This window comes from Rana temporaria, chromosome 6, assembly GCF_905171775.1.
Source record: "Rana temporaria chromosome 6, aRanTem1.1, whole genome shotgun sequence".
Lineage (NCBI taxonomy): Eukaryota > Metazoa > Chordata > Amphibia > Anura > Ranidae > Rana > Rana temporaria.
In genome coordinates this window covers 24313263-24329194 of record NC_053494.1, presented here as the reverse complement: position 1 = coordinate 24329194, position 15932 = coordinate 24313263, and the positions used below count along the sequence as shown (strand labels likewise).

At 45.6% G+C, this 15932-nt stretch overlaps 1 protein-coding gene across 2 annotated transcripts in view; it reads right to left on the bottom strand.

Moving 5' to 3' along the window:
- HAGH (hydroxyacylglutathione hydrolase) overlaps positions 1-15932 on the bottom strand; it is a 33500-nt gene that overhangs the window by 13067 nt on the left and 4501 nt on the right. For both annotated transcript variants that reach the window (XM_040356461.1, XM_040356462.1), the window contains exons 2-8: positions 13146-13336; positions 9671-9735; positions 6581-6698; positions 4644-4752; positions 3683-3786; positions 1147-1248; positions 770-849 (exon numbers count right to left, since the gene is read on the bottom strand). In XM_040356461.1, the coding sequence (XP_040212395.1) occupies positions 770-849; positions 1147-1248; positions 3683-3786; positions 4644-4752; positions 6581-6698; positions 9671-9735; positions 13146-13336 (769 nt within the window). The remainder of the gene's footprint in view (positions 1-769; positions 850-1146; positions 1249-3682; positions 3787-4643; positions 4753-6580; positions 6699-9670; positions 9736-13145; positions 13337-15932) is intronic.

The window sequence follows — 15932 nt, the reverse complement described above, 5'->3', positions numbered from 1 at the left end:
ACGCCCGTAGAAACGCTCGTTGTCGCGCTAGACGCTTGAATCGAGCGTTTCCATTAGATTCTATGGGAATACAAACGTTCAAAAACGCCCAAATCAGCCCGATTCGCACGTTTTATAGCTTCAGGCTACAAAACGCTCAGGTGTGAATGCAGCCCAAGGCTGCATTCACACCTGAACGCGGCGTATGTTACCGCGACAAATTGCGGCGTTTAGGCCTAACAAACGCCGGAGGGGTGATCAACATTGTCGGCTATGCCGAAAGCCGCCTGAAAAAAAGGTCCGGGACTTGTTTTGAGCTTCAGGCGTACGGCGTTTCGGCATGGAGATGTGAACCATCTCCATAGCCGACAATGTTAAATCACCCCTCCAGCGTATTGCAGGCTGCAATAGCGTCGGGCGTAAAAACGCCTAGGTGTGAATGGAGCCTAAGAAGGAAGCATTAGTTACATGTTTCATGTTAAAAACTTGGCAGACTTCCCGGATATTTTCTTTTGACAGCTAAGTGAACAGATAAAGTCCCTCCGCTTGTTATATGAAAGAATCGGCAAACTCTGCATTGGGGATCGTCAGGGGGGTTGACTCGAGATCACGATTTTTTAATGATTAATTGTGCAGCTCTACTCCAAGTTTTTTTTTTTGTATTCACTGCCAGCCACTTATTAGGTGCAAATGTCTTGATATACAAGGAAGAGGAACTAAACAGAAGACATGCAGGTCTTGTTGGACCATACCATGTTCTAGTTCCTCTTGATGTGCTGGTTGAACTCACCTGACCCTCATAAATGGATTATATGTAAACTCTTCTGCCAGTGTGGATGGAATGGTGGGTTCCCCATTGTTGTACGTTTCCTGTAGGGCGAAACAGAGCTCAGGATCAAAACTGTAGGGCAAATCATAAGGAGGAATAATTCAGCATCTACATGGATCTCTACTTATGTATCTCCTATTAGAACCATTCATAGTTATAGCCTCATATACAGTATATAAAAAAGCAGCAAACACACACACACACACACACATTTGTTTCCCTATAAAGCTCTAGTGTCCAGGGTCATCACTATCTAGGAGAGATCTTTGCCCAGACCTCTGCATGTTCTTCTTTTTGAATTGCAAACTTAATAAAAACAAAACCTAAAAATGATCTACCTTAGCCCAAGATAACTTTTGTTTGATCTGTTCATTGTTTGATTCCACGTGACGTGCAAACTTCAAATTGTTGATCGTATATTCATGTCCACAGTACACTCTCTGCAAAAGAAGTATAAATTAACCACTTGCTTACTGGGCACTTAAACCCCCCTCCTGCCCAGACCAGTTTTTAGCGCTCATGCACGTTGAATGACAATTGCGCAGTCATAAAACACTGTACTTAAATGTAATTTTTACCATTTTTTCCCCACAAATGGAGCTTTCTTTTGGTGGTATTTGATCACCTCTGCGGTTTTGATTTTTTGTTATAATTTTTTTAATCTGTCTTTTTAAAAAAACGTATATATATATATATATATATATATATATATATATATATATATATATATATATATATATATAGTGTTGTACACCGGTTATTTTTCTCCTTCATTGATGTACGCTGATGAGGCTGCACTGATGGGCACCGATAAGGCGGCACTGGTGGGTGGCACTGAAGGACATTGATAGGTGGCACTAAGAAGTGGCACTTATAGGTGTCAGTGATGGGCACCGATAGGTGGCAATAATGGGCACTGGTAGGTTAGACTGATAGGCAGCATTGCGAGGTGGCACTGATGAGACACTGATTAGCATCACTGGTGGGCATTGAGAAGTGGCAATTGTAGGCATCGATAGGTGGACTGTGGACACTGGCCGGTAGCAATTGGTAGCTGGCACTGATAAGGCACATCTGCCTCCTTCCTTTCTCTGATGTCCCTTGTGCACGAGCCGGTGATCGGCTTTTTTTCCTCCACACGCTGTCAGTGTGAGGAGAAAAAAAAAACGATTATCGATTCTTTGTTTACATCACGTGATCAGCTGTTATTTGCTGACAGTTGATCACGTGGTAAGGGGTCGGGATCGGCCCCTTACTTGGATTGGTGATCACCCGAGTCTCAGTGTAGAAGGGGCTGGCAAGTGATTTTTTTTTCTTAACTTTTTTTCTTAAAGTGGAGGTTCACTCGAAAACGTAATTTTTAACATTAGATTGATGCTCATTTTGTCAAGGGGAATCGGGTGTTTTTTTTTAAATCGAAGCAGTACTTAACATTTTAGAGAGCGATCTTCTCCGCCGCTTCCGGGTATGGGCTGCGGGACTGGGCGTTCCCATTTGATTGACAGTCTTCCGACAGGCTTCCGACAATCGCATACATCGCATCACGATTTTCCGAAAGTAGCCGAACGTCGGTGTGCAGGCGCCGTATAGAGCCGCACCGACGTTCGGCTTCTTTCGGCTACTCGTGACGCGATGTATGCGACCGTCGGAGGCCTGTCAATCAAATAGGAACGCCCAGTCCCGAAGACCATACCCAGAAGCGGCGGAGAAGATCGCTCTCTAAAACGGTAAGTATTGCTTCGTTTTAAAAAAAACTACCCGATTCCCCTAGACAAAATGAGCCTCAATCTAATGTTAAAAAAAATGTTTCGGGTGAACTCCCGCTTTAAATATGCAGGGTACGCTGCCCCAGGGCCAGGAGAGGCGGGATCCCCGTTGGTAGAACGTGATATCGGCGTATAACACGCAGGCACCGTTTACCCTCTGTTTTCAGGGGGAAAAAGTGCGTGTTATACGCCGATAAATATGGTATTTATAGAGTGCCGACAATTTATGCAGCGCTTTACATATTGAATATTTAGATCAGTCCCTGCCCATACATGCTAGGGCTAAATTTGTTACTTTCTCCCTTCCCCTTTCTTATGTTGTTGACTAGTAAGGTGTAGATCTTTGGGCTTGCCCTGAAAGTCTTGGGGAAGGGCATGTGGCTTTTTGGTCAGGTTTTCCCCCTCCCATGGAGTCTCCCTTTGGGTGAGCCCCACCTAGTACTTGGGTAGGCCTTTTTTCAGCAGGCCTCCCAAAAAATAAGGAAGAATGGTTTTGGCTGGGTGAACCACGAGTACCTTAGTCCCCCGTCAGGATTTCTGCGCCTTGGGGGGATCAGGGTCAGGGTCCTTTGTCAGCAGAGGAGGACCATATGTACACACTGTGCACTTTTTAAAGCACTCAAGTGTTTAGTTTTCAGAATGCTCACTGCACCACAGAGCTTCAAAAAAAATTATAACATTGGGAAAAAAAATTACAAGGCCCTTCAAAAGGAAAACCAAAAACACCTGTTATTGTTACCAAATGCAATAAGATGGCCATAAAAGTTGCATAACATCAGCTTCCTGTTGCCCACAGTGACTTTCTAAAAGTTGGCATTCCATAGGTTTGGGCCCATGACAGTACAGAACCTTGGTAATAAGCCACATAGGCACTGAGCATTGCACTGTGGGACACAGCGTATCTGTTTGCACCATACATAGTAGTCCCAGTATAAAGACAGGCTATGGCAGTGCTGGCAGGTTTGTTGCAAGAGAGGTACAGCCTGGCACCCTATGAAGTCTCTTTCACAGCACAATGGTCACTTTATTATATCCAGTAATGATACAGAATCATTTTAACCATGATAAATGTCACAATCAAAGTAAATGGTAAGCCTTATGACATTACTGTCTCTGGTGGAAGCTTTCCCAGTATCTCTATCAGAGCTTTGTACATTTCTTCCGCCGTCCCCTCAAAAAACTTGCCACAGCCGGCCACAAAGAGGGTGTCACCTGCGGGAAGAGAAGACACAAGTCTGTTAAACACACAACTTAATTATTGGATATCACATGACACTACCTGTAATATGAGAGGTGCTGAATGGTACCGGTCCAATATTTTCAAATTTAGCTCCACCCAGTACAAATAAACTCAACAGTGGCGTTACCAAACATCTAGTAAATTCTCTGTAGGCGATTTATATACAGTATATGCTCTATGGTCACATGATGCGGCATGCACAGCGTAAACCCTTTTTCCCCCCAAGGAAGCCCCCTAAAATAATTTACAGGTCAATGTCAAAAATGCCTCTTTCATTGGTAGTGAGTAGGAAGGACGCACGTTCTGACGTAGTGATGGTCAGAATGCCACCCTTACAGACAGCTAAAAAAAAAAAAAGATAATTGGTGTCATGCTGTTGGCATTGGCCCCAGAATCGTGCAGGCACCATCAACTGGAAGGTCAATCAGCCACAACTCAAGGAGCCTTTAGCCCTTCCACCTCGTCCAATCAGAGAATGCCTTGCCTTAATTAAAGGAAAATGAAAGTCGTTCTGTGAATGGTGCCTGTGCAAAGTGAGCGACCCCCAGTGGTTACTATGCAGCAGGGTAGCCTCTTGGCACAGGACCCGGTAGACAGCTGCGATTATTACACTAGAGGCTACTACTAGAGCAATTCTTCACTTCCACAGCGGCCCCACAGGTATGACATATGCATACACACATTGATCCAAGCTGGACCAATGTAACTGTGCACATCAATCCATACCAGTTTTATTTGATCTGACTTGAAGGAAGTCCCTACAGGTATAGGCCAATTGCCAAGATTTGTTATGGCTGAGTGACTACTATGATCCAAGATGGAGGCTCACCTGTGAATACTGCTGGTGGCTCGGAGCTGTTGGGCTTTGTCACATAGTAGCAGATATGTCCCGAGGTGTGACATGGTGTGTAGAGACACTTCACATGAAGGGAGCCAACCTAAAACATGACTACATTTAATTAGACTTAACAAAACACCAACCAATTACAATATATACTCGAGTATAAGCCGACCCGAATATAAGCCGAGGCACCTAATTTCACCACAAAAAAATGGGAAAATGTATTGACTCGAGTATAAGCCTAGGGTGAGAATGCAGCAGCTACTGTTAGTGGAAAAGAAAGTCAACAATGCCCATTTTCAGCCTCACCGTGCCCCATTTTCAGCCTCACTGTGCCAATGTACCTTATCCAACGTGTCAGTATTGATGAGGAGGGAAGGAAAGCCATATTACGCTGTACATTCACCCCTCTGATTCATGTATTGGAAATCCACTCCGTCCACTGTAACAAAGCTCCGCCTCCTCCTCGTCACGGACGGATGAGGAGTAGGTGGGACGGCGGACTACACACAGCTCCGCTGTGAATCAGAGGGGATAATGTACTGCGTAATATGGGTTTCCTTCCCTCCTCATCAAGACGGACACAGCGGGAGAGGAAACCTGACTCGAGTATAAGCAGAGGGGGGCTTTTTCAGCACAAAAAAATGTGCTGAAAAACTCAACTTACACTCGAGTATATATGGTATTTTTTTTGAAGGCAAACAGGGTCAGTAGCAACAAAGCCTGCTGGTTGGGTCCTTTGGTATAGTAAAAATGCAACCTAAAACCAGATTCATGCACACCTGATTTAGGACTATCACAGGCTGAGAAATCTATATATATAAAACTCAACATGTGTGTGTGTATGTATGTATGTATGTTCCAGCATCACGTCCAAACGGCTAAAGATATTAACATGAAACTTGGCACACGTTACTTATATGTCAGCAACAAACATAGGATAGGTGGTTTAACCCTTACCCACCCCCATTTGCCATGGTCGGGGTTTTTCTTTAAAGTCCCATTCAACTCTATGGGAAATACATGTTACTTCATAACTTCCAAACGGCTGTAGATATTTCGATAACACTTGGTCACATGTTACTTATATGTCCACTTAAACTATAGGATAGTTAATTTATCCCTTAACTACCCCCATTTGTGAGGGTCGGGGTTTTTGTTTAAAGTCCCATGCAAATCAATGGGAAATGTATGTTCCCACATAACTTCTGTACGCCTGGAGATATTTCAATAATACCTGCTACACATATTACTTATATGCCAAATAAAAATATATGACAGTTACATTAACCCTTACCTACACCCTTATATAAAAGATGGGTATATTTATATTACTATGATTTTCCTTCCCAAAAGGTTAAGATAGGAAGACCGGGCAACGCCGGGTATTCAGCTAGTTAAATAATAAAAAATAAAAAGTGACATTATTACATTGATCAGTGCTATAAAAATGCACCGATCAATGAAAAAAATGACACTGGCAGGGAAGGGGTTAACACTAGGGGGCGATCAAGGGGTTAAGTGTGTTCCCTGGGTGTGTTCTAACTGTAGGGGGGGTGGGCTCACTGGGACATGACAGAGATCACTGTTCCCGATCACTGGGAACCGAAGATCTCTGACATATTATTAGGCAGAACAGGAATTCCCCTTGTTTACATAGGCAGCTCCCCGTTCTGCCTATGCACACAGCGATCGTGGGTCACCGGCGCACATAGCGTCCACGAGACCTGTGGGCACGCTCCCTATCCTCCTTGCACAGACAGACAGACAGGTACGTCAGTTCACGCAGGAGAGCAGACCTGGCACAGTAAACTTACGTGAGCAGGTTGGGAAGTGGTTAAGCCAACATTTTTCAAGGGAGGAGTCAGGCTACAACAAGGTGTTTTGATATCGGGTTTCTTCAATGCATGGGTCCCCTGACTTACCTGAAATGTGGTTAGATGGGAAACTCTCTGAGTTAATGCTCCAATTCTGCTGTCTCCACCATAAACCTTCAGCCCTGACATCATTTTCACAAGTTTCTCATTGCCTCCCGCATGGTCCCTAGAAAAACAATGATCATTCCTTTTAACAGAAGATATTACATGTCACCAATTAAAGTAGAACTATGGCCTCCCATTAAAACAAATAGGTGGCGCAGCAATTAATCATGTGAAGTGCACCTAATACAGCTTCCTGTGATGGTGTGGCAACAATGCTGCACTGCTCCTGAATTAAGGAGCAGAGTTGTCACTCTCATGTAGGTTGTGCCTCCGTTGCACTACAGTGGGATGAGATTATATTACAGCGGGCGTTACTGATGATTCATACACCTGTAGCTTGTCAATAAGCACCTAGCCACACCTTGTCCTGCCTACTGCCTTTGTTTCTGAAACCCCACACTGTGAGCTGCAGTGTCTGCAAGTGAAAATGTGTGAGAGATAAAAATAAAGGGAAAATTTGGCTCAGTCAGGGAAGATAAAAGGACGTTTTTTTTTTTTTTTTTTACTTTAGGAGGCTTCAGGTGGTAACAAGATTTTGCACATTTCTTTAGAACGTCATACAGAAACTTTTGCGAAAAAGGGAAAAAACTGCGCTAAACCACAAAGATATAAAAGCAGCCAGCACTCAAACAAAGTAAAACAGGAAAAATGGATAAATAGTGCAGTGCTAAAAAAAATAGGATTTTTGTACTCACCGTAAAATCCATTTCTCTGAGTTTATGGAGGGACACAGCAGCCTTTGACCTTAGGGTTATAGCGGATATAACCCTAAGGTCAAAGGCTGCTGTGTCCTTCCATAAACGGAAGAGAAAGTGTATCAAACACAAATACTTATAGTGACAAAAGATCAATAATATAAAGTGCAAATGAATCACAACTCAGTGATATGATGTGAAAGTTCATATGCGATGGCCGCACACCGCAAAATGATATGATAATAAATCTAACCAATATTAGATCAATAAATGCGGCTGATGGGTGAATAAAAGTCCATGTGCAATAATCACAAAAACTGTTCTTCCGTGTGACAGCATTCAATGATGAATGTCTAATTGCCTGATTAGACATTCTGCATCTCCCCAAGGTAATACATAAAACCTGGCCTGTTAGTGGGCCCTGAGGACAGGGTCGATGACAGGTACAGCCTTCCGGGTAGGAGAACATGTGACCTCCTCGATGGGACAATACTTGGGCCTAAGCAGCCAACTGAACCCCAACACGGTCATTTGGGAAAGAGCAGTGACTTTGCTCACTGCAACACTGGAGCTTACCCAGGGCAAACTCCCATAATGAAGAGGGGTCCAAGGAGTATGGACCAGCAAGTAAATTTCGCCAAGGGTGTGGGCCATCAGTAGACACAGTCATGCTGCTCAGAGTAGATAAAAGTAACAGTGGGAATTATTTCGGAAAGGCAAATTCACTTTGCACTACAAGTGCAAAGTGCACTTAAAATTGCACTGAAAGTGCACTTGGAAGTGCAGTCGCTTTAGATCCGAGGGAAACATGCAAGGAAAATAAAAAACAGCATTTTAGCTTGCACGTGATTGGATGTTAAAATCAGCAGAGCTTCCCCTAATTTCCGTTCTACCCCTCAGATTTACAGCGACTGCACTTCCAAGTGCACTTTGCACTTGTAGTGCAAAGTGGATTTGCCTTTTGTAAATAACCCCCATCGTCTCTTTGAACCTTCCAGGACAACAATCGACAACAATTCTTCCAGGACAACAATCGAAGGGTTCCAACCACCTACAAATATAGGAAGGTGTGATAAGGAAACGCTTTGTTGCCTCAATCCTCCACCAAAACAAAAAGAGAGAGAAAATGCTTTGTAAGGCTGGATTCACACCTAGGCATTTTTAGTGCCTAGGTTTACACACAGCTCTCCCCGTTCTTCAGCTCCGGGGACCGATCGCGGGACTCCAGCGGCGATCGGGTCCGCGAGTCCCGCGGCCACGGAGCTTCGGACCGGGTCGCGTGCGAGCGCTGCGACCCCACGGATGGGCTTAAAGGGCAACGTACATATACGTTGATGTGCCATTCTGCCGACGTAAATCGGCGTGAAGGGGTCCTTAAAGTGGAGGTTCACCCAAAAAATGTATTTTTAACATTAGATTGAGGCTAATTTTACTAAGCAGAATCGGGTGTTTTTTTTTTTAAAATGAATGCAGTACTTACCGTTATAGAGATCGATGTTCTCCCGCCACTTCCGGGTATGGGCGTTTCTATTTGATTGACAGCCTTCCGCCGGTCGCAAACAGCGCGTCACGAGTTCCCGAAAGTAGCCGAACGTCGGTGCGCAGGCGCCGTATAGAGCCGCACCGACGTTCGGCTTCTTTCGGCAACTGGTGACGCGCTGTATGCGACCGTCGGAAGGCTGTCAATCAAATAGGAACGCCCAGTCCCGCAGCCCATACCCGGAAGCGGCGGAGAACATCGATCTCTAAAACGGTAAGTACTGCATTAATTTAAAAAAAAACACCCGATTCTGCTTAGTAAAATTAGCCTCAATCTAATGTTAAAAAAATTTTTTCGGGTGAACTCCCGCTTTAAAGTGGTTAATACTTTATTACTTTCCTTGAGTTCCACCTTAGAGTGAAACTTCAACCAACTAGTTTTGGCCTAGTTTTGGATAGAGTTTGGAAGGGTTAAAGGGGTTAACTTTTTGATCTATAACCACAACAGGAAGTGACACCTAACAACAAAAATTAGGGGAAATCCTCCCTACGTTGGTTGTCACAAGAGCAGATGTCCTCATTGGAAAATTTCCTCACCTCCTAATCCAGGGACAACTAAACAATTTCCCATAATGCATTGTTCTGCTGATATACTCTGACCAAAATGGAAGGAGGGGGGGGGGGGTCTCCCCAAGCAAACAGAAGTAGAATAGAAAACTTGACAAAAGTACTAGCAGTTTCCTGCTCTATTAAAAATTCAGAAAAAAAAAAAAAAAAATAAAAATAAAAGCTTGGGCTGAAAATTCTATATTTCTATACAGGAATTGTGCGACACGTGTAGAAAGGTAAAGGATTCTACCAGTGGTGGTGTGTGGTGAGGACCGATGTCAGGTTCACTCCATGCTTCTTCACTGCATCAACAACCTGTATGGAAAAGCACAAAACCAGCTTTAATCTCATCAGGCCGCGTGTCCAATGTCCGCCGAGTTAATCATTCTAGATTTCTGAAACAATCATTAATTCAACAAGTTCAAAGATACCGTCCTAAATTCTGGGTACCCAAATATTTTCTGTTCTAATCTTAAAGTGGAGTTTCTATCCCCAATTTTTTTTTTCATTATTGTGCTTATTAGACCTAAAAAAGAGAAAAAAATGTTTTTTACTCATCTGGAAATGCCTGTTGCTATGCGGTCCCACGAAATCTGCCTTTGGAAACACCTAGGATTCTGACATCATCTCCCTCTAATGCTCCTGGGAAATGTGTCATCATTTCCCAGGATGCAGTGCGCTGTCCAATTATCACTCCCCATCCAAGACTTCCAGGAAGTAAATGCCTGTAGGCTTCACAATGCCCACAAGCAAAATGACAACGGTGTGGACATAGTTTTATAAACTATGGGGCAGATCCACAGAGAGAGTACGCCGGCGTATCTACTGATACGCCGGCGGTACTTTCAAATTTCCTGCGTCGTATCTTTGGTTTGAATCCTCAGACCAAGATACAACGGCATCTGGGTTAGATCCGACAGGCGCACAGCTCCGTACGCCTTTGGATCGTAGATGCAATACTTCGGCGTCTGCTGGGTGGCGTTCTCGTCGTTTTCCGCGTATGCAAATTAGCTATTTCCGACGATCCACGAACGGCCGTCGCATTCTCTTACGTCGTCTCTAGTCGGCGTATAGTTAAAGCTGCTGTTTTGCGGCGTATAGTTAGACTTGCCATGTTAAGTATGGCCGTCGTTCCCGCGTTTCATTTGATTTTTTATTTTTTTTTGCGTGAATCGGGATGGACGTAATTTACGTCCAGGTCAAAACCAATGACGTCCTTGCGACGTCATTTAGCGCAATGCACGGCAGGAAATTTAGGGACGGCGCATGCGCAGTTCGTTCGGTGCGGGGACGACGCGCTTCATTTAAATGAAACACGCCCCCTACCTGCCCAATTTGAATTCCGCGCCCTTACGCCGCTTGAGATACACTACGCCGCCGTAACTTACGGCGCAAAATCTTTATGGATTCGAACCGAAGCCAGGTAAGGTACGGCGGCGTAGCGTATCTCAGATACGATGCGCCGGGGGCAGATCTTTGTGGATCTGCCCCCTATCTTTTTTGAATATCTATGCGGAGCGGCGGCGGATTGTAAAATAGTAAGTGACCGGATTTATATTATAAAAACGCAGGATGAAAGGACATACATTTAAAAAATGCTAATTGTGGTTGGAACCCCGCTTTAAGTCAGGGCAGAGCAGTGCACAGCATTATCAAATCTTTTGGTACCGTGGTATCAATATGAGTGTATAATCAATCAGAACTGTATACAAATTTGCATATCAATGATCTATTGTATTGATTTGCTGAGCTATTGATCGACTTGGCTGCGTCTGAATTTTGTTGATCGCTTCTGATTGATCTGAACAAATATCTGCATGTTTTAGGAGAACTGATCATAATTTGGATCTATTAGGTGATTGCTTACATTTACTGTATAACAGATAGATTGTATTTTTGTTCAATATTCTCAGTTGATGGTCAAATGTGTTGCATAGTTTGATATTTTAAATAAATCCGTGATAGATTGCTTGTTTGCAACCGCTCTAATCTGAATTGATCACGTGTATGGCCACCTTAAGGGATCTTGCCTAATGAACAGACAGTTGTCTAATTTCTCACATATTCTTCTTGTTAACTTATAAATAAAAAGCGTCAAATATTATGACATGGAAATCATATATATTGGTTTTCTATTTTGAATAACATTAAATTTGTCTGAACATACATCATATATATCAGTGGTCTTCAATCTTTCGGACCTCACGGATAACTAAACTCACAATTTTGAATGCTGCAGACCACTAGCATGAATTTCACGTGCCTTACACACACACACACACACACACACACACACACACACACACACACACACACACACACACACACACACACACACACACACACACACACACACACACACACACACAATGCTCCAAGCTCTCTGACCGCCCCCCCCCCCCCCCAATCTGCATCACATTGCTGCCTTGCACAGGCTCATCATTGGGTTTCACCCCCTTATTCAGCCATGTGCACCCTTCCACAGTCTGTGATCAGCACTGCCATTGGAAGATCCTTCCTTCTTCACTACTCGTGACGTGCAGGGGTGGCATTAATTCTTAATGGCGCCACTGCATAAGAGCAGTACATTTGGGCGGCAGGTGCTTGTGGATGTGGGAAAGTGTGCGATTTACATGCTGCCCACGCACCTGCAACAGTATGAACCTAGCTTGAAAGAGCAGCAGAATGGTTTGTCAAAAATCAAGGACATGCAACATGGCGCTCCTACGAATGTTGGAGGTTTTCTTTAAAAAAAAAAAAAAAAAAAGGTAGGCTCAACCTCACTAAAAGGAAATGTGGGTAGGTTTAGGGAGGTTGGCGCTCGAGTTCCAGCAACTAAAGAGGAGACATTGTATATCAACTAGGGCCGAAAACAACCAATCGATTACTCGACAACTAATCGATTAATTTCATAATCGATTACTATTTTCATAATCAAATTATCGGCCAGTAACATAATAGTGTTAAAAAAAAAAACGAATATTAGCCCTTTATAGTATAAAAGGAACAAATAATCGCTACTGCTAATATTATATTAGAACGAAAAATCTTTGTACATTCGCTAAATGAAAGAATGTTGTTTGAAATTTTGACTTGCTTTTAACATTGAGTTTTAAAATGAATGTAATTTCTGAACAAAAACCACATACACTGTCTGAAAATTCCCGGGGATGTCTTCTGCGGGACTGGGCGTTCCTAATTGATTGACAGGCTTCCGACCGTCGCATACAAGTTGCCGAAAGAACGCGAACGTCGGTGCACAGGCGCTGTATAGAGCCGACTCGCAGTCCGGCTTCTTTCGGCAACTCGTGATGCGCTGTATGCGACGGTCGGAAGCCTGTCAATCAATTAGGAACGCCCAGTCCCGCAGAAGACATACCCGGAAGCGACGGTGAAAATAAGGTATGTACGGGGACAACTCGACTGAATGGAATGTTAAAAAAAATGTTTTGGGTGAACCCCCGCTTTAAGAATACATTGCCTTTTTTCTTTTTTTAAAGTTTACATATCAACTAAATTATACACCACTTTTAAGGTTATTAACCGATCGATTATTGACAAAATGTAAGAAAATATGCATTTCAGTAACAGTGTTCGATAATCTGCACTTTTTGGGGAAAGGTGCATTTGAAACAACTGCTGGAGCATATTATGAAGGTATATGCATGTGTTTGGGTAAAGGACAGATTCACTTTAAATAAAACTGGTACCAGTAAAAGATGTACCTTCTTTGGCTGTACTGGATCCACAATGGCGGCCTCCTTCGTCTCCTCATCAATCAGGAGGTACATGTAATTGTCCGTCAAGGCAGGAATCAGCTCGATCTTCATGTTGCGCTGAGCAACCACTTTGGATTTTCGAAAGTCAGACTCTTCTTGCTGAAAAGGTGGGGTGCTGGTCCCCAAATATGCAGAGCCTGACAAAGCAAACAGAAACACAGCTTAGAATAGGAAGCACCCCATAAGGCTGTGCGCTAATAAGGATGGGGGGGTACATTGGTTAGAAATTCAGCCTTGCAACACCGAGGTGGTGGATTCACCAAAGCTCTAACTGGGCTGATTTTGGGAGATCTACCTGGGTTTGTATGGGTGCTTCAGTGGCTTCCCACAATTACCGTATATACTCGAGTATAAGCCGAGTTTTTCAGCACATTTTTTTGTGCTGAAAATGCCCCCCATAGCTTATACTTGAGTCACCTTTTTGCGCCTGATCTCCTGGACTTTGGGGACCCGGTACCGGCCGGAGGTCCCCTGGACCCCAAACTTAGCACATATATAGCCACTCTTCATCTACAAATGTACAAAGCTTGTTGTCCGGGGGACCTACGGCCGGGGAGCACAGATTTTTCAAAGTTGGGCACCCCTTCCATAGACTCCCATGTTAAACGGTCATTTCTCTGGTAACTTTGGGGACTTGGTACCGGCCAGCTAAAGAACCTACGGCTGGGGAGCATGATTTTTTTTTTAAAGCCAGGCACCACTTTTATATACTCCCATGTTAAACGTAAGTCTAGTCATGGGCACAGCGAGGCAAGGGCACAGCAAGGCATGGGCACAGCGGGGCATGGGCACAGCAAGGCATGGGTCAATACGTTTTCCCATTTTTTTGTGGTAAAATTAGGTGCCTCGGCTTATACTCGAGTATATACAGTGATATAAATGAGAAGCTAAACAAAAGTTGTCCAAGGAAAGCCTCCTTACTGGATGAAAGGATGACAGATGGGTGGGAATTAGAAGGGAACACAAAGTAGCATTTTCTGGGTAATAAATGTAACCATAGGCATCTTGCAATGTCCAATCTTTACTTTACAAGCAAGAATTTTAAAAGAGAGATAAAATGTGACCTAAATAAATGTACATGACAACAGAAAATGTCAAGTCATGGTGACAGATCCTCTTTACCAGCTCCAGTCCTCCTCCCAAAGATAATCCGCCACAGTCCTGTACATTGACACATTGGCTGTGCTCACAAACACCCATTCATCCAGAGGGTGACGACGAAAGAAAAGGGGAACCACAAGAGGGGGGGGGAGAGAGAGAGAGAGAGAGAGAGAGCAGCGGGGGAGGGGGGGGGGGGAGGAAAACAAGAGAGGGGAGGGGGGGGAGGAAAACAAGAGAGGGGAGGGGGGGGGGGAAACAAGAGAGGGGAGGGGGGGGGGGGAAACAAGAGAGGGGAGGGGGGGGGAAACAAGAGGGGGAGGGGAAACAAGAGAGGGGAGGGGGGGGGGAAACAAGAGAGGGGAGGGGGGGGGGGGGAAACAAGAGGGGGGGGGGGGGGGAACAAGAGAGGGGAGGGGGGGGGGGGAAACAAGAGAGGGGAGGGGGGGGGGGAAAACAAGAGGGGAGGGGGGGGGAAACAAGAGGGGGAGGGGAAACAAAAGAGGGGAGGGGGGGGGAAACAAGAGAGGGGAGGGGGGGGGAAACAAGAGAGGGGGGGGGGGGGGGGGGAAACAAGAGGGGAGGGGGGGGGGGAAACAAGAGGGGAGGGGGGGGGGGAAACAAGAGGGGGGGGGGGGGGGGAAACAAGAGGGGGAGGGGAAACAAAAGAGGGGAGGGGAAACAAAAGAGGGGAGGGGAAACAAAAGAGGGGAGGGGGGGGGGGGAAACAAGAGAGGGGAGGGGGGGGGGAAACAAGAGAGGGGAGGGGGGGGGGGAAACAAGAGAGGGAGGGGAAACAAGAGAGGGGAGGGGGGGGGGAGGAAAACAAGAGAGGGGAGGGGGGGGGGGGGGGAAAACAAGAGAGGGGAGGGGGGGGGGAGGAGGAAAACAAGAGAGGGGGGGGGGAGGAAAACAAGAGAGGGGAGGGGGGGGGGAGGAAAACAAGAGAGGGGAGGGGGGGGGGGAGGAAAACAAGAGAGGAAAAGGGGGGGGGGGGAGAAGAAGAGAGGGAAGGGGGGGGGGGGAGGAGAAGAGAGGGAAGGGGGGGGGGGAGGAAAACAAGAGAGGGAAGGGGGGGGGGAGGAAAACAAGAGAGGGAAGGGGGGGGGGAGGAAAACAAGAGAGGGAAGGGGGGGGGAGGAAAACAAGAGAGGGAAGGGGGGGGGGGAGGAAAACAAGAGAGGGGGGGGGGGGGAAACAAGAGAGGGGGGGGGAGGAAAACAAGAGAGGGGAGGGGGGGGAGGAAAACAAGAGAGGGGAGGGGGGGGGAGGAAAACAAGAGAGGGGAGGGGGGGGGAGGAAAACAAGAGAGGGAAGGGGGGGGGAGGAAAACAAGAGAGGGAAGGGGGGGGGGAAACAAGAGAGGGGAGGGGGGGGAAACAAGAGAGGGGGAAACAGGAGAGGTGGAAGAGAGGAGAGGTGGAAGAGAGGAGAGGTGGAAGAGAGGAGAGGTGGAAGAGAGGAGAGGTGGAAGAGAGGAGAGGTGGAAGAGAGGAGAGGTGGAAGAGAGGAGAGGTGGAAGAGAGGAGAGGTGGAAGAGAGGAGAGGTGGAAGAGAGGAGAGGTGGAAGAGAGGAGAGGTGGAAGAGAGGAGAGGTGGAAGAGAGGAGAGGTGGAAGAGAGGAGAGGTGGAAGA